A 20531-nucleotide genomic window follows, 5' to 3' on the forward strand; every position below is an offset into this window, starting at 1 on the left:
TGGAGTCTAAACTTCCCTCCTCTGTAAAATAAAAGTACTGTTCTAGATCGTCTCTGAAATCCCAGCTTTGAGTCCTGTGAAACTCTTTCAACTTCCCCATTAAAGAGGCTAGAAATGAAGATACATGTGTAACCCACATCAAATTGCTTACCAGCCCCGGGAAGGGGAAAGGAAGGGATGGAGGGAGATAATTTGGATCTTATAACTTCAGAATATTTTTGTGGAAGATTATTACATGTAATTGGGAAAATAAAATATCTTTACAAGGAGGAGGAGGAGAAGAAAAGAAGATGAAGATAAAGAAGAAGAAGATGAAGAAGAAGGAGAAGGAAGAGGAAGAAGAAAGATGACAAAGATGATGGAGGAGGAGGAGGAAGAGGAAGAAGGAAGAAGAAGAAGAAGAAGAAGAAGAAGAAGAAGAAGAAGAAGAAGAGGAAGAAGAAAGATGACAAAGATGACAAAGATGATGGAGGAGGAGGAGGAAGAGGAAGAAGGAAGAAGAAGAAGCAGAAGAAGAGGAAGAAGAAGAAGAGGAAGAAGAGGAAGAAGAAAGATGACAAAGATGACAAAGATGATGGAGGAGGAGGAGGAAGAGGAAGAAGGAAGAAGAAGCAGAAGAAGCAGAAGAAGAGGAAGAGGAAGAAGAGGAAGAAGAAGAAGAAGAGGAAGAAGAGGAAGAAGAGGAAGAAGAAAGATGACAAAGATGATGGAGGAGGAGGAGGAAGAGGAAGAAGGAAGAAGAAGAAGCAGAAGAAGAAGAGGAAGAGGAGGAAGAAGAAGAAGAAGAAGAAGAAGAAGAAGAAGAAGAAGAAGAAGAAGCAGAAGAAGCAGAAGAAGAAGAGGAAGAGGAAGAAGAGGAAGAAGAAGAAGAAGAAGAAGAAGAAGAAGAAGAAGAAGAAGAAGAAGAAGAAGAAGAAGAAGAAGAAGAAGAAGCAGAAGAAGCAGAAGAAGAAGAGGAAGAGGAAGAAGAGGAAGAAGAAGAAGAAGAGGAAGAGAAAGAAGAGGAAAACACAAAGTTCCCATGCTCTGAGGATGAAAACAAGCCCAGAGAAGGCCTGAGACCTCTTGAGAACCCAGCTCTCCTCTGGAACAACATAGTGCTGGTCTGTGTCTGGAGAGCTGAGGGGTAGAGACTGGAGGCTGGCAGTCGATGACTTGGTCAATCTGTCAAAAAGCATTTATTAGATATTTAATGGGTACCAGGCACTTTGCCAAACATTGGAAGAAGCACAAAGAGGCCAACAGGTTAAGGAGCTCACATTCTAAAGGGGGAGACAACATGCAGACAGCATAGGGGTGTATCCAGGCCCAACTATGTACACATACATACACATACATGTACACATACACACATGGTGTCTGAAGGCTGCAGGTTGGCTCTGACCAGCAAGGCCAGGCCCCTGATCTGGACCCCAGCCTGCACCCACCCCCACCTCCCAGGGAGGAGCTGCTGGGCATAGATAAAGTCCAGTGAGCAAAGGGCACTTGTTGGGTCTCCAGGACAAGCTCCTGCTCCAAGGACAGCAGCGGAGGACAGAGGAGGCCACAGGGGACCAGGTACAGTATCTGCTCTGTCCTGCTTTGCAGGCTGGGGAGATTGGCTGGGTTTGGGGGGACACGATCTGGGGGGATGATTTGTCAGGGTTCGCAAACTCTCCCCAATTTCATGGGCCATGGGTCCCTCTGGAGTGAACACCTGGGATCCCAGATTTCCAGCCTTAGAGACCCCTATGTTTGGCAGAGAAAGAAAATGAGGTGGGGGGGGGTGTCAGGAGTAGGGCTGAGATTTGAACCCGGGGCTCAGATTCTAAATCCATACCTCTTTCACCTAAATCTGGAAAGGCTGAAATATTGGTCTTCTGGGAAAAGGCGGGGTGAGAAGTCAAGAAAATTTAGGGTAAAAATAAGTGATATTAAGCCTATTTTTGTGTGGAAAGAATCAGTATTACAGATCTGTACACAAGTGACTATCTTGTGTTGGGGCAGGGGGGGGGGGACTGTGCTGCCAGAGTCCCTCTACCCATCTGGAGATCCCAGGACCCCCCCCAAGCCCTGAAACCCACTTTGGCCCAAAGGGGGGGCAGGCCTGGACGTAAGCCATGTACTGCCTCCTGACCTCGGATGATGGGGGGCTGGAAGATAAGGATTATGGACTCCAATAGCCCCTCAAGCCTGGCAACATCCTTTCCCAGCTTTGCTGAGGCCCTGGGCACTTCTAGACACCCAGGATGTCAGAACTGGAAGGGAAATGGAGCCTAAACACCGCCCCAACCCCCACCCTTGTCCCAGAAGAGAGGAGACTAGCCCAAAATCATTCAGGTAGGGAGGATTAGAACCCAGGACATTGTTGGTATTCCTGTTCAGTAATCTCCCCACCAGCACTGGGAGGGCCTTTGGCAGGGATGTCCAGACCTAGGACTGGTTGGAATTCTTTGTAATGGAACCTGGAGACCTAAAGGACCCTGGGGTGGCAGCTAGGGCCCAATCCAGCCTGGGGCTGCTTTTTTCTGTTTGTCAGGATCCTGGTGGGAGGTGGGGATTGAGGAAGCTGGGGACAGTCTGTTCAAAGTCCTTTGTGGAGGTGGCAGTGGCCACAGGAGGCCTTCCCTGTCAAGGACACAGGATGACACAGCATCTCCCGGGGAGGATGGGCAGGCCTGGCCTGGCTTAGAAGAGCCTCAGAAGTGCATCTCTCCTCTCACACTAACACCCCACTGAGCTAGGCCTGGGGGGGGCTCCCCTTTTCCAGGCTCAGTTTCCTCCTCAATACAAGGCCAATCTTGAAGAGGCCTCAGTTTCTTTCTCAATACAAGGCCAATCTTGAAGAGGCCTCAGTTTCCCCCTCAATACAAGGCCAATCTTGAAGAGGCCTCAGTTTCCCCCTCAATACAAGGCCAATCTTGAAGAGGCCTCAGTTTCCCCCTCAATACAAGGCCAATCTTGAAGAGGCCTCAGTTTCCCCCTCAATACAAGGCCAATCTTGAAGAGGCCTCAGTTTCCCCCTCAATACAAGGCCAATCTTGAAGAGGCCTCAGTTTCCCCCTCAATACAAGGCCAATCTTGAAGAGGCCTCAGTTTCCCCCTGGGTACTATGAGGCCAAGCCCTGAAGCCAGCCCTAGATCAGCCCTTCCTCTGTTCTGTTCCGTTTGTCTCCACTGTCTGAGACAGTCCTGATAGTGAAAGCCACAGTGAGTTCAGGGTCCTGAGGGGAGAGAGGAGGCGGCTGAGCCTCGCCTGGGGGCCTGGAAAGATGATGGTGGCATCAAAAGAAACTGGGAAGTGGAGAAGAGGAGAGGGTTTGGGGAGAGAGAGCAGAGTTCTATTTTGGACAGGCTGACTCTGAGATGTCTCTGGGGCATGTTTTTTTAAAAAACTTTACCTTACTCTACTGTGTAAGAAGAGCAGGAAGGGCCAGGCTGTGGGAGTCAAGTGACTTGCCCAGAGTCACCCAGCCAGGAAGTGTCTGAGGCCACATTTGAACCCAGGACCTCCCTCCTCCAGGCCCAACTCTCCATCCACTGAGCCACCTCCCTGCCCCCACCTCTGGGACAATCTCATCCAAGATGTCTCTGGGTGAGGTGGGAACGAAGCTCAGGACAGAGTCTGGGGCTGGAGGCATCGAATGACCTCTGGGAGCTGAGCAGGTCACTAAAAAACTACAGGGGGAAACTAGGGGGGGCCCAGAACAGAGCTGCCCCTAATTAGTGGAGGTGACTCGGGTGAAGACCCAGCAAAGGAGGCTGAGAAGGAGCAGCCAAACAGGGAGGTGGAAAACCAAGAGAGAATGAGCTTCAGGAGCCCAGAGAGGAGAAAGCATCAGGAGAAAGGGTGATTGATGATGGCCAGAGAGAAGCAAAAAAAGGGTGAGGAGGGGCAGCTGGGGGGCTCAGAGCCCAGAAATCCTGGGTTCAATTCTGGTCTCAGACCCTTCCTAGCTGTGTGACCCTGGGCAAGTCACTTCACCCCCATTGCCCAGCCCTTGCCTTGGAACCAGTTCCCTGTATTAATTCTAAGGTGGAAGGTGAGGGGTTAAAAAGGACAAAGGAAGGGCTTTAAAATAATAGCTGCCATTGATAGAGAGTTTACACATTGTCTCATTTGCCTACTCTGGGAGGTTGATGTGATCATTAACCCATTTCACAGATGAGAAAAGACGGAGGCTGAGAAAGATGGTGTGCTTTGTGAGTCAGTTCATGCGTCCGAGGTGGGATTTAAACTCGGGCCTTGATCGCTGCAAGTTTAGTGCTCTGCCCACCGGGCTACCCAGCTGCTTCCCCATCTGAGAGGAAGCCCTCCATGTTCCAAACATATAAAGGGGGAGAAGCGGGGGGCCTGCCTGGGAGGAGCTGCCCTTCGCCTTTGGCCATGGAAGTTAAAGCAAAATTATTTGAGAAGGGAGAAAAGGCCTCATCTGCTCTGCATGCCTCGGTTTCCTCCTCTGCCAAATGGGGACCCAGATAGCACCTCCCTCCCAGAGCCGCCGTGAGGGTGGAATGAGAGAAGGCGGGGAAAGGCCGCTCTAAATACCAGGCAGGGACAACTCCTGCCTCTTCCCACCCACAGCAAACTCTCAACCCTCCTCGGCGTCCTGCCCGCCATGGCCTCTTTCCGCCTCTTCCACCTAGGGGCTCCGGCCTGACTCAGCCGCGGCCTCCCGGGCCAGCCCGCTTCCCCTTTCTTCCTTGCCCTTCTTCTGTCCTGCCCCTCTGCCTCCAGTTACGTTTTTAAGGCCTTCCTGTACAGAACAGAGCCTCGTCCACCCGCGACCGACCGGCTTTTTCGAGCAGTGAGGGAGGATCCCCGACTCAGAGGCCAGAGCCCCAGCGGCCCTTAGCCACCCCCAAGCGCAACCCCCTTGTTTGAGAGAGGAGGACTGAGGCTAGAGAACGGGAGGGCCTCAAGTAGCAGATCTGGTCCTAGATTGGGGCTCCGACTCCAAGGGCCCATGTCCTTGCTCCCCCCACAACAGCTGGGCCTCAGTTTCCCCATCTGCAGGGAGAGAGGCCTGGACAACAGAGACCTCCTCCATTCAGATCAATAACCCTACGATCCATCCCCTTGTCTCCACTCAGGTGGCCATCCCTTCCCACCTGGGTTACTGCAATAACTTCCTAATTGGCCTCCCCCTACCCTGCCCTCCTCCATCCTCCATGCAGCAGTCAGAGGGATCTTCCTCAGAACCTGGCAGGATGCTGGCCCTCCTGCCTCCCCAGTGAGCTCCAGGGACCTCCAGGAGGATGGAGGGGGGACGGGGAGGCCAAACGGTAACTCCACTGGCTGCCTGGCCCCTTCCTCCCTCTCCAGACTATTATTATTCATATTGTAGAAATAGTATAATTTGTATGTATAGTATACTAGAATAGTAAATATATATATATATATATGTTTATATATTCTTCTTCCTGCTTCTCATACTTGAGGCCTCCATCTCCCACCTCTTTGCTTTTGCCCTGGTCAGCACCTTCCCTGGAATACTCTTTCCTTTTGGTCTCTCAAAGATTCCCATCCCCTGCCATGCCACTTTCTCTTCATTACCCCCTCCCTCTCCCTCTCCTTCCTTCCTCCCCTGCCTTCTCCTCCTCCTCCTCCTCTCTCCTTTCTTTGCCTCTCCTTCTCCTCCTCTCTCCTTCTTTCTCCTCTCTCCTTTTTCTTCTCTTTCTCCTCTTCCTCCTTCTTTCTTCACCTCTCCTCTTTCTTTCCTCTCCTCCTCTTTCCTTCTTCTCCTTTCTCCTTTCTTTCATCTCCCTCCTTCTCCTCTCCTCTATCCTTCTCCTATCTCCTTTCTTTTCTCTTTCTCCTCTCCTTTCTTCATCTCCCTCCTTTTCCTCTCTCTTTCTTTTCCTCTCTTCTCTCTCCTCCTCTCTCTCCTCCTCCTCTCTCCTTTCTTCTCCTCTCATTCTTTCTTCATCTCCCTCCTCCTCCTCTATCCTTCTTCTCCCATCTCCTTTCTTTTCTTTCTCCTCCTTTCTTCATCTCCTTCCTCCTCTCCTTCTTTCTCCTCCTCTCTCTCTCTCCTCCTCCTCTCTCCTTTCTTCTCCTCTCATTCTTTCTTCACCTCTCTCCTTCTCCTCCTCTCTCTGTTCTTCCCTCTTTCTCTCCCCTCCTTCGTCTCTGCCTCCCCCTCGTTCCCTTGGCTGCTGGGATTCTCCTCCTCAAAGCCAGAGAAAACAAGGACAACAGGGGAGCTTGGCTCAGGGACACAGAGACCTTTGTCCTCCTCCCACAATCTCACATTGTGAGGCCCTGGGCCTGCCCCAATGCCAGGCGAGAGGGACCAAGATGTGAAATTCCTTCTGATGGGCGTCTGGACCAGATGGCCACGGCCTCTCCACCTTCTCCCTCCCCTTTGTCCCCCATAACCTACAGCAGGAAGGTGCCTATGCTCCCAGGACTGAGTCAGGCAACATGGCCTTAGGGCTGCCCAACCATGTGCCAGGGCCTGGGACAGTCAAGGAATTGGTGGCCATCCAATCTGAGCCCATTTAGGCAGAGAGGAGTCAATGCTGTTAAGATGGACTAGAGAGTCAAGGGTCCCGAGTTCTAATGCTGCTGCTCACTGCCTCTATGACACTGGGCCTCCCTTTCCCCCCCTCTGTAAAATGAAGGCCATATTCCACCACCCCTAAAGTCTCTTCTAACTCCAAGGCCTGTTTTATCCACCTGGAGAGGACCTATCATTTTGTCTGGAGTTAGAGGCAACCTTAGAAACCAAGTCTGGCTCTCTCAATTTACAGATAAGGAAACTGAGGCCAGCATGGGGAGAAAACCTATGTGAAGTCAGACAGGAAGAAAAACCATCATTTCAGCCTAGGTCTTTGGGCTCCACATTCCCATGATGCTGCCCTCCCAGAGGGGAAGAAGCTAGAATGGAATAGTTCTAATAGTTCTAGAGGGCAGGCCCTGCGTTCTTTCTCTTTTTTTTTCTTTTAAACCCTCCCCTTCTGTCTTAGAATCAATCCTAAGTATCAGTTCCAGGGCAGAAGAACAGTAAGGGCTAGGTAATGGGTTACAGTGACTTGTCCAGGGTCACACAGCTAGGAAGTTGCTGAGATCATATTTGAACCCAGGACCTCTCATCTCTAAGGCTGACTCTCCATCCACTGAGCCACCCAGCTGCCCCCTCAGTTACTTTACTCTTTGCCTCCCTAAAGCCCACCACAGACAATGCCTTGTATGCAGTAGGTGCTTCATAGCCTTTATGGAAGATGTAAATGAAGAGTGAGAGACAAAGAGAGGCTGCCGCTATCCCCGTCCCTCCTGACATCCTTTGCCTTCGTTCTCCAGGCAGCTGGCAGGATGCCTCCTCCTGGCCTCTCCCTGGCCGTCCTGCTCGGGCTGCTGGGGGCCTCCCTGGCCTTTGAGAACAGGACGAGGTTCTGCCAGCCGGCTCCACCATGGCAAGTGGGCGGAGGCAGAGCCCCCATGGAGGAAGCCCTGGGCAATGTGACCGTGGTGGCCCTCCTGAAGGCCAGCTGACATTTCTGTCTCAAGCAAGCTGCCAGGTAATGGGCACGAGAGGGGTGGCCTCAAGGGGGGATGGGAGCTACCGGAGGTCCCCAGGGGCCCAGGCTGTCCCAAGGGGCTCCAACTCTTTCCCCCACGAGGTCAGGGCCAAGAGAGCCGGACTAATGGTCAACTGAAACTTTGGGCCAAAACCCTCCAGCTCGTCCTTATGAGCCATTGGGTGATGGCACGAGGCTTCTCATTTTGAGCCTCAGTTTCCCCATATTACAGACTCTTATAGTTGGAAGGGACCTCAGTAGGAAGAAGAGCCTCCCCCACTCCCTATCCCAGAAGCACATGGGCCTTCTTAGGACAGCCTCTACTTGCACACCTCCAAGGACGGGGAGCTCACTGCCTCTCAAGGTAGCTCGTCCTACTCAGGGACAGCTCTCATTGCTGGGAAACTATGGTAGACATCCAACTTCAGTCTGCTTCTCCCTTGGCTCCTGGTCTTGCCCTCTGGGGCCAAGCAGGACAAGGCTGGCCCCTCCTCCGCAGGGTGGCATCTGGAGCCCTTGAAGAAGGGTATCTGCTGGGGGAGGGGGGCCCTCCCCCAATGGCCCAGGTCCGTCCCTTGAGCTTCCCATGGCATGAACGCCAGGCCCTTCCCCACCTCCCTGCCCTCCTCTGGACTCTCCAGCTCATTCGAAGCTCTGAGGGGGCCCAAAGACAGCCTGACTTTCACCTCCATCCTTCTGAATGGAGCCCCAGAGACCAGGAGTTTTTGCCTGCCTTAACACGCCATTGTACGGGGCAGCGAAGTGGCTCCGTGGATAGAGCACTAGATCTGAAACGGGCCGTCCTGGGCTCAAATGTGATCTCAGATACTTCTCAGCTACTGTATAGTTGGAAATTCTTGAACCCCTAAAAACATTACCCAAAATTCCTTTCTGCATAACTAGAATCCTTTTCCTGCGTCCTCAGGTATGCGTGATGATATTTAAGTCTGCCGTGACTCCTCCCTCGCCCTCTTCTCCCCTGACTGGCCTGGGTTCAGTTAGTTCTTTTACTTTTCAGAAGTTAAGAGCTTTAAAAAAAAAAAGCCCAAACCCCAAATCACATACTTATGTGAGTGAGGCTGTGGTCCACTAGGAACACTAGATCTCTTCCATCCCATCCTGTCTCCCACTAGCCTAGACTTAGGAAGGTGATTTTTGAACCCAACTGTATGACACTGGCCCTGCTGCCTTTTACTTCCCACCACTTCGTGGGAGACAGGGGGGAAGCAAGAGCCATCGAGGGATGGGAAATGGGTGAAAGGGAGGAGGAAGCTCTTGGGGAACCGCTTCAAGTCTATCAGAAAAATAAGTGGGAGGCCACGTTCTCCACTGACCCAACTCCAGAAGGGAGTCATGTGGAAAACCCTTGGCAGCCAGCGCTTGGGCACAGCGGGAACGGGGCCCGCGGCTTTCACGAGGTCTCCTGGCAGTTCTGAGCCGAGCCGCCCTCGGTGCCCTCCCCTTTCTGGGCAGCCCCCACGAGTGCCCTACTTTCCGGCATCCGCTCCTTGCCTGTTCCCAGGCCCAGGCCAACAGCGGCTTTATTCAGGCTGAGAGCAAAGGGGGAGGAAGAAGAACCTGACCCAGAAACAGGATCTTTCTGAAAAGGAAACCCTTCCTCCACGCGAGGGGTCAAACGGACTCCTGGCTTGAGGCCCTTCCATCCAGCGGCCTCCTCTGCCTCCAGCCTCCTCACAGACTTCCATGGAGGCAATCCTCACCCGCACAACTTCCCAAGATCCTTTTAGAGAGGAGAGCATGGCGGCCTTGCCCAAAGGAAACCAAAGGCAGGGCTGGGCCTTGGCTCCTGGTCTCAGGGCTCTCCCTGTTCCCCCACCCCTGCCGGCAGAGGCCCCGAGGCCCAGCTCACCCCTCCTTCCCTTTTCCTCCTCAGCATGGGCAGCTTGCAGGAGCGCCTGGCCAGAATGGGCGCTCCGGACGTCCGTTTCATCATAGTCAACGAGAAGTCGCCCCAGTCCCGGGCCCTGCACGGGGAGCTGGAACTCCACGCCCCGCCGGGCGTCCCCGTCTACGGCCAACCGGAGCTCGGCCCTGACATCTGGAGCATCCTGGGTGGGGCCAAGGATGACTTCCTCGTCTATGACCGGTGAGACCCCGTGGCCGGAGGGTGGTCATCAGGGAGGAAGGGGGCAGCCCAAGCCAGCCTGCAATTCTCAAGCCCACAGTGGGGCCTGGTTCTTCCATGCCCAAACGTCCCACCACGGAACTCTTCCTGGGGGCGCTTCTCCAGGCCCCTCTGATCAGCCGACTGAGGCCTGGCTTCCAGCATCTCCCTGTGCCCACCCTAGGCCTGAGGCGGCCTGGTGGGGCAACAGAGCCTCCAGAAGGGAGGGATGACTTCCCCAAGAGGTGGGCATAGTTAGGGAACCTCCGAATCCCATCCCTCCTTGTGTGAATGAGGAAACAGGTCCAGGGAGGGTCGAAGGCCAAAGGGCAGAAGCAGGGCCAGCGGGGATTGGAATCCAGGCCCTCCTCACCTCTGTTTGTCCTCACAGCTGTGGCCGCCTGACCTTCCACATCCGGCTGCCCTTTAGCTTCCTGCACTTCCCCTACGTGGAGTCGGCCATTCGTTTCACCCACCGGCAGGACAGTTGTGGAAACTGTTCTTTCTACCCTGCCCAGGTGAGGCCCCGGAGGGGAAGGCATGGTCAGCCTCCCTCAAGGTCCATCGAGCATCCTTATCCATCCTCCCCCAACCGGCTTTATCTCCTGAATGGGCAAAGGAGCGGGACTTGCCCAAGGTCACACAGGCAGAGAGTGGGGGGGGGAGGGGCCTCCCGAGCACTCCGAGCCCCCCTGCGGTCTCCCCCAGCTATGGAGGCTCCCGTCTCTCACGTGGGGTGAGTCTGCCCAGCCTGGACCTTCAGGGCCTACCTGGAACCTTGTCCTCTGGGAGGCTCCTGCCTGAGGCTGGGCACGGAGGAGCCTGTGTGCAGTCTGTGGAAGGGGAGGCCCCCTTCACCCTGCAGAGGGCATCCTGAGGGGAACCCTGTTCGGAGCCCACCCGCAGCTCAGCCATAAAGCCTCAGCCCTGCTGGCTGCCCTAAGCTGCCCGTCACCTTGGACCAGAGCGAGGCAAGGCAGAGGGCCAGCGCAGAGGGCCAGGGCAGAGGCGTCCTCAGCTCCAGGGGAACCCACAGGAGCAGCCCCAGCACTTTGTGCCTGGAGTCTTGGCCTCTTCCGCCTGTGGGGGCGCTCCGGGGCTGACTAGGGACCCTCCTCTCCAGGTTAGCCTGGCAGAGAAAGGGGGGAGGGGTGATCCGCCCCTCCCCCCCCCCCCACTCCATCATCTGGACGTCAGTCCAGCGTCTGCTCTGGTTTCCCCTCTAGGTGAACAGCACGGACGAGAGGAAGGGGGAGTCCAAGCATTCCCCCGGCCTAGAAGGCGAAGGGCAGGAGCCCCTGGGCGAGAAGCCCGACAGCCGCGGGCTGACTCTGGGGTCTAGCGCCCCCACGGCCCACGCCCACGATCCCGTCCACGGAGGCATGGAGAAGCCGTCCCCCAGCCTTCCTTCCCCCGCTCTAGAGCCATCCCTCCACGAGGGGGAGGCCCCCGGCTAAGCCTCGGGGCTGACCCCTCCCCAGCCTCGGAGGACAAAGTCCGCTGCTGTGGTCCACGTGCCGCTGCCCCTCCCTCCCTCCAAGAATGACGCCCACAGTGAAACCCAGAGAACTGGTCCCTGTGGGCTGATGCCCCAGAGGGGAGGAGAGGCGGAGGCTCCGTGGTCCATAGCCAGCCCCGCTGACCCTCGGAGGGGGTGGGAGGCTCGAGGAAATGACCAATAAACTTCCGTCCCTGAGCCGCCTCCCCAGCCTGCTAAAGGGTTTTCCGGGTGCTGCATGCGGATGCGGGCGTGTGTGAAGGGGCGGGCGGTCGGTCGGGGAGAGGGCAGCCAGCCTGGGCCCCCTCCCCAGAGACTCCGGCCAGTGACCAGCCGGAAACAAAACGCTAGCCCAGTTCCTGCCCTGCTGGAGCTTCCGGTCCCCTGAAAGAGGCGGTATTTGAACCAGGGAGGTCACGCCACCAGAAGGGAAGGACTTCCTGGAGGAGGGAACGTGGAAGGAACCAGGGATTGGAGGGAGCGTTAGGCCAGCTCCGTGGTGTTGTAGCAAAGGGGTGCTCCAGGCAGGTCCTCAGACTGGGGGGTCCTGCAAAGTCAAAACTGTGCACAGGGCTTCTAGGACATTAAGAAAAATATACCCAACCTTAGTCTTAGAATTAGTACTAAGTATGGCTCTGAGGCAGAAGAGCGGTCAGGGCTCACCCTTGGGGGTGAAATGACTTGCCCAGGGTCACCCAGCTGGGGAGTGTCCGAGGCCAGATTTGAGCCCAGGATCTCATCTAGGCCTCGATCTCTCATCACCGCCCTCACTGTGCCAGCACTGACATTTTCATGTCTCATCTGCTCAGTATCAATAGATATAAACCATATAAATAAAAGCTCTTGGGGGGGGGGGGGGTCCTACTAAAGGCTGGTGTAAGGGGTGAAAAGGAGAGGCTGTGGGCGGAGACTTGGGGGATCCCCACAGTTGGGGGGATAGACATGGAGGAAGATGTCGGTCAGAGAAGCTAGTGGGGGATAGCCAGCCGCAAGGCCCAGCTGGCCACTCAACTCTCATTTTTCAGAGGGGCAAACTGAGGCTCACAGAGAGGCAGGGCTTGGATCTGGCCGTCTCTTCTCCAGGTCCATGAAGAAACCCTGTATCGATCCACTACCAAACTGGGGGCTTCCTAGGGGGCTCTGAACCTCTGGAGGTCCCTGGCACTTCCAGGAGAGGATTATCTTGCTTGCTAGCATTCCCCACCATGCACAGGGTGCCTCTTCCTGCCTGTGGAGTCCTGGGGATCTGGGCTCAAACTGATTGGGGGACTGTGGGCAGATCCATGGGTGTCATCCCACCCACAGCACCCCCTTGTAAGAGGTAAATTAAATATCCAATACTTCAAGTATTATCTCTATAAAGTTTATTAGCTGACCAACTAGAACCACGTGACTAAGTTTTCTACCTGCTCAAAAAAGCCTGCTCCACCAAAGCTGCCACAGGAAGGAAGAGCCAGACTCAGAATGCCACCCAATTTATATCCTGTCTACTGCTTAACGACAGGAAGTGAGTGGGGTGCTGGGAATTGTTTTGCTGGGGATCAGAGTTTTTAGGGTAACATTCAAATTACACACCCTGGAAGGGCAGGGGTGTGTGAAAGCTCCAGTGAGGTCCGGTTTGTGCGTGCTCTGCCCTCTTGGATACCCTCAGGGATGTGCCCCTCACTCCATGCCCAGTCATCCTATGAGAGCTATAGCCTGTGTCAGCTCCATGCTCGACTTCTTGGTTCTCTGCTGCCCATTGAGGGGTCCTGATTTTCCCAGCAAGGGAAGGAGAATGCTGGGGCCACAGAGCCTGCCCGGCTGGGTCAGGACCTCAAAGGCACTGGAGTTTGATGCCAGAGGTGGTGAATGATGGGAGGGGAGTGTGGCCCCAACAGCCTCCCTTGGGGCCATTAAACTGCTCAGGGAGGGGGAGCCCTCTCCCTACTTCCAAGGCAGCTGAGCCTCCTGCAGGGCCTGACTCTGGGCCTAGAGAGGGCTTCTTGCAACTCTCCCCAACAGTCCTGACCTCTGGGAAAGCCTTCCCGTCCCCATTTATCAGAGCTTAGTGCAGAGGAGGAAGGGACTTGCCCTGAATCCAGCGAGTTCTTGCTTTGCCCTGACTGGGAGCTGCAGAGCTGTTTGACTCCAGAGCCAGTGCTGAGCCCCCACAACAAGGGGCCCCCTTCTGTGGCCTTTTGGGGAGGAATGGGTCCTGCTTCTAGAGAACACAGCCTCAGGGCTGGTCTCTCCCACTCCCAGCTGCTCATGGCCTTCCCCGTTACAGCTCTCCAACAGCTAAAGGCCCTTAAAGTTCAACTTAAACTTCCTCCTCCAGGAAGTCTCTCCTGATTGCCCATTCACTAAATTATCCCTCTCTGGCAGTGAGCCCCTCCAGGCACGTCCGAGAGTTCCCCAAGTGTGGATCTAGTGCCCCTTCACACAGCTAATAAGTGTCACAGGCTCGCTCTGCCCTCCATCGGGCCATGGGCAACGGGTGGGCGACACAGTGTGGGATATGGCAGGGAGTGCCCGGTGGCTCCTCTCCCAGGGCCATGTAACCTCCCATCAGAAGCAGGAATCCCAAAATAACATTCTTGACCAGTCTCTAGGGATGGGGAGCTCACTACCTACAGCGGCAGCCCAGTCAACTAGTTGTTTCCCATGACATGCCTCTGTACCATCACCTCCCTTCCTGTTGAGCTCTCTAGAGCCAAGCAACCAAGGCTCATGCCTCCTCCCCAGGAGAGCCCTTGGACAACCTTGAAGTCCATTCTAGAACAGGCACTGAGGAACAGGAGGGGGGAAGAAGTAGGTTTGCATTTAGAAGCCCTGGGTTCAAATTCTGCCTCTGTTATCCCGTGTGATCTTGGACAGACCCCTTCCATCTCTAGGCCTCAGTTACCTCATCTGTAAAATGAGACTGGGTTGGATGAGAGGGATTCCAAGGCTCCTTCCAGCTCTTAATGAGGCACCAGGGCTAAGCCTGGCACCATAACCCTCCCTTCACAGGCCCCTGTGGCAGCAGCACCATCTTGTGGCCAAATGTGGGTCCTCAATGAATAAATGAAGAGAAGGGGATAGACATTAAGTACCCGCTCTGTGCAGCCATCAAGCGCTTTACAAACAGATCATTTGATCCTCAGAAGTGCTATTATTATCCCTGTTTTACAGATGAGGAAGCTGAGGCAGAGGTTAAGTAGCTTGGCCAAAGTGGGTCATCCAATTAATATGAGGAAGGATTTGAACCCAGTCCTTAGCAATCATGGGGTACAACCCTGCCCCCCATTGTGGAGATGAGGACCAGGGAGGGAAGGCACTTGTGCCCCTGGCTGCTGGGCAAGTCCTTGGCAGATGTTTTCCTGCTCAGGCCAGGCCTTCCCAGAGATCGGGTACGGCCCCTTGTCCAGCCCAGACCCTGCACCTCCTCCATGGGGGATAGGGATCTCCTTCAACATTCCATGAGCCTCTCTCTCTCCCTCCCTCTCTCTCCTCTTTCCCTCTCCCTCCCTCTTTCTCCTCTTTCCCTCCCTCTCTCTCTCTCTCTCTCCCCTTTCTCTGTCTCTCCATCTCCCTCCCTCCCTCTTTCTCCTCTCTCCCTCCCTCTCTTCTCTCTCTCTCTTCTCTCCCTTCCTCTTTTCTTTCTCTCCCTCCCTCTCTCCTCTGTCTCTTTCTCTCTCTCCTCTCTCCCTTCCTCTCTTCTCTCTCCTCCCTCCCTCTCTCCTCTGTCTCTTTCTCTCTCTCCTCTCTCCCTTCCTCTCTTCTCTCCTCCCTCCCTCCCTCTCTTCTCTCTCTCTCTCCTCTCCCTCCCTCTCTTCTCTTTCTCTCTCCTGTCTCCCTCCCTCTTCTCTCTCTCCCTCTCTCCTCTCTGTCTGTCTCTCTCTCCTCTCTCCCTCCCTCTCTCCCTCCCTCCCTCTCTTCTGTGTCTCTGTGTGTGTCTCTCTCTCTCCTCTCCCTCCCTCTCTTCTCTTTCTCTCTCCTGTCTCCCTCCCTCTTCTCTCTCTCCCTCTCTCCTCTGTCTGTCTCTCTCTCCTCTCTCCCTCCCTCTCTTCTCTCTCCTCCCTCTCTCCCTCTCTTCTCTCTTTCCTCTCCCTCCCTCTCTTCTCTCTCCTCTCCCTCTCTTCTCTCTGTGTGTCTCTCTCTCTCTCTCCTCTCCCTCCCTCTCTTCTCTCTTTCTCTCCTATCTCCCTGCAGGGCTTGCCCATGTGCTGCTGCTCCCCCTTTGAAGTGGTCAGCCAAGCCCTGTTTGACCCCTGGGCGAGGGTGTTAGCTGCTTCTTCCCCTGTTAATCTTCCTCCTCCAGACTCCATACCCTCTAGAGGAGAGGCTGGGGCCTGGTCCCCGACCCCCAGCTCTGCTCCAGGACTAACCACATGCCATGGCTGGTCTCTTCCCTTGTCCATGGGCTGAGCAGGCCCTCAGTGACTTCGGACGGCTGTGGGGCTCAAGGGCCACGGCTCATGGATGAAGGTGGCTCTGTAAGTCTGGCTGGAGGGGCTGAGAGGGGGATCCCGGGCCTCTCCCCAGGCGCTGGAGTACCAGAGAGACCCCCAGAAGATCCTTCCCAGTGAGTGTGAGCCAGGCCGGCCCGCTCTTTATTCTCTTAAAAATACTTTCTCACAAACATTCTCTTGTCGGACACCTGAGACCAGTCCTGGGTGGGGGGCTCATTTGCTCCGCAGCAGGCGAGAGTGCCGGTGCACAGCCTCCACAAAGGCTTCTACGTGAGCAGGATCCATGTCTGGGTAGAGCCCGTGGCCAAGGTTGGCGATATGCCGCTGGGGCCCGAAGGCAGCCAGCATCTGCTCCACCACTCGCCCAATCTTCTCCTGCAGGATGGGGAAGGAAAAGCATGGAGCACTCAGAGGGCAGGATGGCAGGAAGGGGGACCAGAGTGGTACACGCCAGTCAGACCCTGAGGTGGGCACATGTGCCAATGGGGCCCTAGATGAACACTGCTCTCTACCTCCCCTACCTTAGAGGCGGAGGGCACAGGGGTCCAGTGTGTCCCGTGGGGCCCCGGGTAAACCCACTCCTCATTTCTCCTACCTTAGAGGCGTAGAGGGCACAGGGGTCCAGATTGCCCTGGAGGGTCACAGTCTTTCCCACACGTTCCCTGAAACCAGTCAACCAGGATCACCAAAGCCTGTGCATGAGGGGCCTCCCTCCTCAAACCCCTCCCCCCTCCAAACCAAATCAACCCTCACACCATCCCCATAACAAATCCACCATGCCAGGGAGGCTCCCACGGATAGATTTACATATGGGGGAACTGAGGCAAAAATGACTTGTTGAATATCATCCCATCAATCAGAGGCAGAGCAAAGCCTTGAACCCTGGAAGCCAGGCCCTGGTTACTCACCGGGCCAGGGCAGGGTTCACTTTCCAGTCAATTCCAACCACTTCATACCCAGACTGGGCCAACGCTTCCAAGGCGTAGTGTGCATCCTTAGCAAAGATGATCTAGGCAGGGGGCAGGGGGCAGGGGTGAGCTCCCTTGATTGCTGCTGGCCTAGCCTTCTGACTCTCCCTTGGCTCCATCCAGTCAAACCCACATGGGTCAAGTCATGGAACCCCAGACTCTTTCTCCCTTTTGTTATCACCCCAAAAGCACTTTGAGACTTAAATCCTTTCTCCATGGGAGATCAGAAGTAAAGGCATTCATGTCCCCATTTAACAGGGGGGAAATGAGGGCTGGAGAAGGGAGTGAGATGTGGCCAAATTTGATTCACCCCCACCCCCACCCTCACCCCCCAGGAGCCTTACCAAGGGTACTGGCTCCAGGCCTGCCTCCCGAAGCCCGACCTTGACCCTCTTGGCCACATCACGGATGTAGGGCAGTGCGTACTCCGAGAAGAGTTCAGGGCCCAGGTGCCCAGCATGAGACTCAAACAGCTGCAGGGCCTACAGGAATCGGGGCAGGTGGGTGAGGCCAAAGGTCAGAGGTCAGAAGCTAAGATCAGACCAGGCTGTCCCCAGAAGGCCCACCCTCCTGGCCCCTTACCTGGGCCCCTGCGGCCACTTGGCCCACAAGGTAGGGGACGAGGACATCGGTCAGGAGACCCAGGAGGCGGTGGCTGGCCTCAGGCCACTGGTACAGCCAGCGCTTAGCCTGGGCCATGGTGTTCGAGCCACCCCCCTCCACCATGTAAGACATCAGTGTCCACGGGGCCCCAGCAAAGCCAATGAGGGGCACCCGCCCAGCCAGCTGGTGGCGGGTCAGGGTGATGGCCTGGAACACGTAGCCCAGCTCCTTGTCCACGTCCACGGGGGCCTGGAGGCGGTCCAGGTCCTGCTCTTCCCTTAGGGGTGATGGAAAGCTTGGCCCTTTTCCGGGTACCATAGCTACCTGCATGCCCATCGCCTGTGGGAAGGGGGGAGCTGAGCCTGAAGGCGCAGACCAAAAGGCCCCCAATCCCCAGGGCCCCCCATCATACCTGGGGCACCACCAGGATGTCAGAGAAGATGATGGCAGCATCGAGGGGGAAGCGTCGGAGAGGCTGTTGGGGCAACGCTGGGGTGTGAGTGTCTCTGTGCCCAGGCCAGAGGCACAGCCCCCTGAGGACAGGGCACAGAGACATCCCAGGACCAGGGTCCATCTTCTCAAAGCAGTAGGCACAGGGAACAAAGCCCCAGACCCAGAATCAAGAGGCCTGAACTCACACCTAGGAGCAGAAGGCCCCTGGGCTCTGGGGCTCAGGTTTCTCCTCTATAAAATGGGCACAATACCATGGGTGCTCCCTTCCTCCTTGGCCTCCTTTCCAGATGTGCCCAGCTCCCTGTGTTCTTGCTGGGCAGGCCTTGGAATAGGGTGGCAGTCGCCTGGGGGTACAGGAGTGGGGTTTGGGGCTGTGTCCCTGAGCCCCAGCCTCGCTTGGAGACAGTTCTTGTAGGACTGGATGTTGTCTCTGCTGAGGCTGCAGAGCCAGGTGGGCACCTCCAGAGTCACTGCCTGCCCTTCCAGAGCATCTGAGGGATCTGGCTGAGGGAACGGGGCTGGGATGGGTTGGGGGCACTGCCAGAGGCCTCTGTGGAGTCTGTCCTCACCTGCAGGGTCAGCTCACAGCAGGTCTCTGGGGAGCGGCAGGTGATGAAGAAGTCCTGGCCTGCCCGGGTCTCCTGGAACTCTGGGTGAGGGGAGGGGGAGAGGCAGGAGGTAAAGGTGGTAATCGGAGCAGAGGGGGAGGGGAGAAAGAAAAGAGGGTGTCCTGTCCCTGCCCTCCCTATGCTCCTCCCCCCCACCTTACAGGCCTCTCACCTTTCAGGTATCGGCCTGCCTGGCGCATGCACCACACCGGCGTGTAGTCCGTGGCCTCCCCCCAGGCTGCCCGCAGAAAAGTGTCATTTTGCAGCTTGGGGAAGGCCTGGTGGCAGTCCCCAACTGGGCTAGGCTCAGGACTCCCGTTATTGTTCCTGGGGCTAGTGTGGCTGCTGCTGGGCGGAGAGAAGGGAGGCCCCACCTCCCTTATCAGCCCAAGCCAGGCTCTGTTCCAGCCCCCACCTCACCCCCAACCCAGCCCTGTCTCCCATCCCCACCCCCGCCCCATCCCGCCAGGCCCTTCTCCAGGAGCCCTCTACACCCCACCAGCAGCTGAGATGGAAGGGGGATGGGGCTCAGAGGCCGAGAAGAGGATCCTGGTAGGTAGGAAGATAGGTAGGGCCCTGAGTGCCGCGAGATCGGAACGTGGGGGAGGGGGTCTCGGGGAGGAGGACAGGGGCCCTGTATACCAAGGCCAGGGCCAAAGTGGGGGTTCTGGGGTAAGGAGCAGGGGCGCTGAGTGCCAAAATCAGGACACTGGAGGGGGAGCCTGGGGGGAGAAGGGCAGGAGCCCTGAGTACTGAGGTCAGGAGCTGGAACGCTGAGAACGGCCGGACTCACCTCAGTCCGGTCTCCTCCATCGCGTGGACCCCACTCTTCTCTGCGGGGTCCTGGAGCAGCCCCAGCTTTCCCCTAAAGTACCGCCTCTCCCTAACCCCGCCCCTGGGCCCGCCCCGACACCAGTCAGGTCCCGCCCCACGGCGCTCCTGGGCGCCGCCATGTTAGTGATCACATGAGAAGCCGAACTTGGGCCCTCAGGGATCTAGGGCTGTCCGAGCCTGTGCCTGCAGGACCCCTTTACTACCGTAAAGTCCAGAGTAAGGGCGCAAACGAGCTACCCAGAAGTGGCGGTAGCAGTGGGGAAACTGAGGCTCAGATCTGGGAAACGACCTGCTTAGAGTCATACAGCAAGCTGTTACCCCCAAGTGTGCTGGAGGACACCTTCTAGCTGTGGGACCTCAGTTTCCTTATCTGTAAAATAGGGATAATCCTAAGCATCTCCCTCACAGGCCTTTTTGTTCAAATCTAGACAGTCATTTCAGATCTGGCTGAGCTCTGCAAACCCACCAGAACTCTGCAAACTTTACTATGCTCCGTGGATACAGCCTTTCCTTCTGATGCTCCCCTCAGTGGAATATTCCATTGCTTTTGCAGACACAGCCCATGCCCTGCAGGAGTCTGTAGGAGGCTGATAGTGAAAGGGAACTAGGCCCACGAACCTGGTGTAGATAAGCACCCTTCCTAGGCCAACGAACCCTGGGGGATAGCCTCTCCACCCTGAATGATAGCCACATTGACTTCTCCACCCGTGTGATAACCATATGGACCCTCGGTGAGCTCCAAGGGTATATAAACCTGCCTTAAAGTTTGCTGGGGGGGGAACCCCCTTTGGGCTCCTCCCCACGCGTGTGAAGTGAGTTACAATAAACCACCTCTCTGTGCTGATTGCAGCGTCTGTTCTGTTCCTTTGGCCCCTAAACGGACCCTAACAGGATGAGGTAATTTCAGAGACATCCAGAGGAAGTCAAGTCAAAGAGCATTTATTATGCACTTACTGTGTGCTAGGAATTGTGCAAATTGTCCCTGCCCCCAAGAGGCTTACATTTTTCTGGGAGGGGAGAGCAGAGCCTGGGAGTGACTTTGACTCCAAACCACTTAATTTTTTCCAGAATTCGCATTTTATTCCCTGCTGTTTCACTTTCTGGATCAATGCATCCTAGTTTCTGGGGTGTATTTAATGATGTATTTATTATTATTATAATATTCTATATATAATGCATATTATTATGTATTTTATCAAGGCTTATTGGATCAGAATGGACCAAATCAAGCCTTTTCTTTTTTTTCTTTTCTTTCTTTCTTTTTTTAAAAATAAAACATCTTCTTCTATCCTGGAATCAACACTGAGTACTGATTCCAAGGCAGAAGCTGGATAAAGGCTAGTCACTGGGATATTAAGTGACTTGCCCAGGGTCACACAGCTGAGAAATACCTGAGGTCACATTTGAACTTGAGACTTCCAGTCTCCAGACCTGGCTCTCAATTTACTGAGCCATGTAGCTGCCTCCAAATCAAGCCTTTTTCAAATTACTTCTGGTTCTTGG

General features: G+C 55.5%; 2 protein-coding genes across 3 annotated transcripts; one reads left to right on the top strand and one right to left on the bottom strand.

Annotated features, from left to right (window-relative positions):
- The first annotated feature begins 1442 nt into the window (after positions 1-1442).
- On the top strand, positions 1443-11324 carry LOC100617267 (selenoprotein Pb-like). Its single transcript, XM_007480255.2, has 5 exons — positions 1443-1557; positions 7286-7503; positions 9398-9610; positions 10020-10146; positions 10855-11324. Exons 2-5 carry the CDS (start codon positions 7298-7300, stop codon positions 11083-11085), a joined length of 777 nt encoding a protein of 258 aa, XP_007480317.2. The 5' UTR covers positions 1443-1557; positions 7286-7297; the 3' UTR covers positions 11086-11324.
- Positions 11325-15669: 4345 nt separating this feature from the next.
- On the bottom strand, positions 15670-19152 carry UROD (uroporphyrinogen decarboxylase). Of its 2 annotated transcripts, none has more exons than XM_007480256.2 (9): positions 18988-19152; positions 18367-18539; positions 18156-18235; positions 17546-17608; positions 17113-17472; positions 16875-17012; positions 16471-16571; positions 16158-16224; positions 15670-15937 (listed from the first exon to the last, which is right to left on the bottom strand). In XM_007480256.2, exons 1-9 carry the CDS (start codon positions 19005-19007, stop codon positions 15776-15778), a joined length of 1164 nt encoding a protein of 387 aa, XP_007480318.1. In that variant the 5' UTR covers positions 19008-19152; the 3' UTR covers positions 15670-15775. The 2 variants fall into 2 exon arrangements, with proteins under 2 accessions (XP_007480318.1, XP_001375996.1); XM_001375959.4 differs by having other exon boundaries at positions 18367-18542; positions 18988-19080.
- Between the last annotated feature and the right edge of the window lie 1379 nt (positions 19153-20531).

Source organism: Monodelphis domestica, chromosome 2 (genome assembly GCF_027887165.1).
Source record: "Monodelphis domestica isolate mMonDom1 chromosome 2, mMonDom1.pri, whole genome shotgun sequence".
Classification (NCBI taxonomy): Eukaryota; Metazoa; Chordata; class Mammalia; order Didelphimorphia; family Didelphidae; genus Monodelphis; species Monodelphis domestica.

Coding starts and splice junctions, on each gene's coding strand:
- UROD (XM_001375959.4), bottom strand. CDS start 19,007: ATGGAGGAGACCGGACTGAG. Junction 18,543..18,987: donor ATGGAGGAGACCGGACTGAG/GTGAGTCCGGCC, acceptor CTCTCCGCCCAG/CAGCAGCCACACTAGCCCCA. Junction 18,236..18,366: donor GGCAGGCCGATACCTGAAAG/GTGAGAGGCCTG, acceptor CCCCTCACCCAG/AGTTCCAGGAGACCCGGGCA.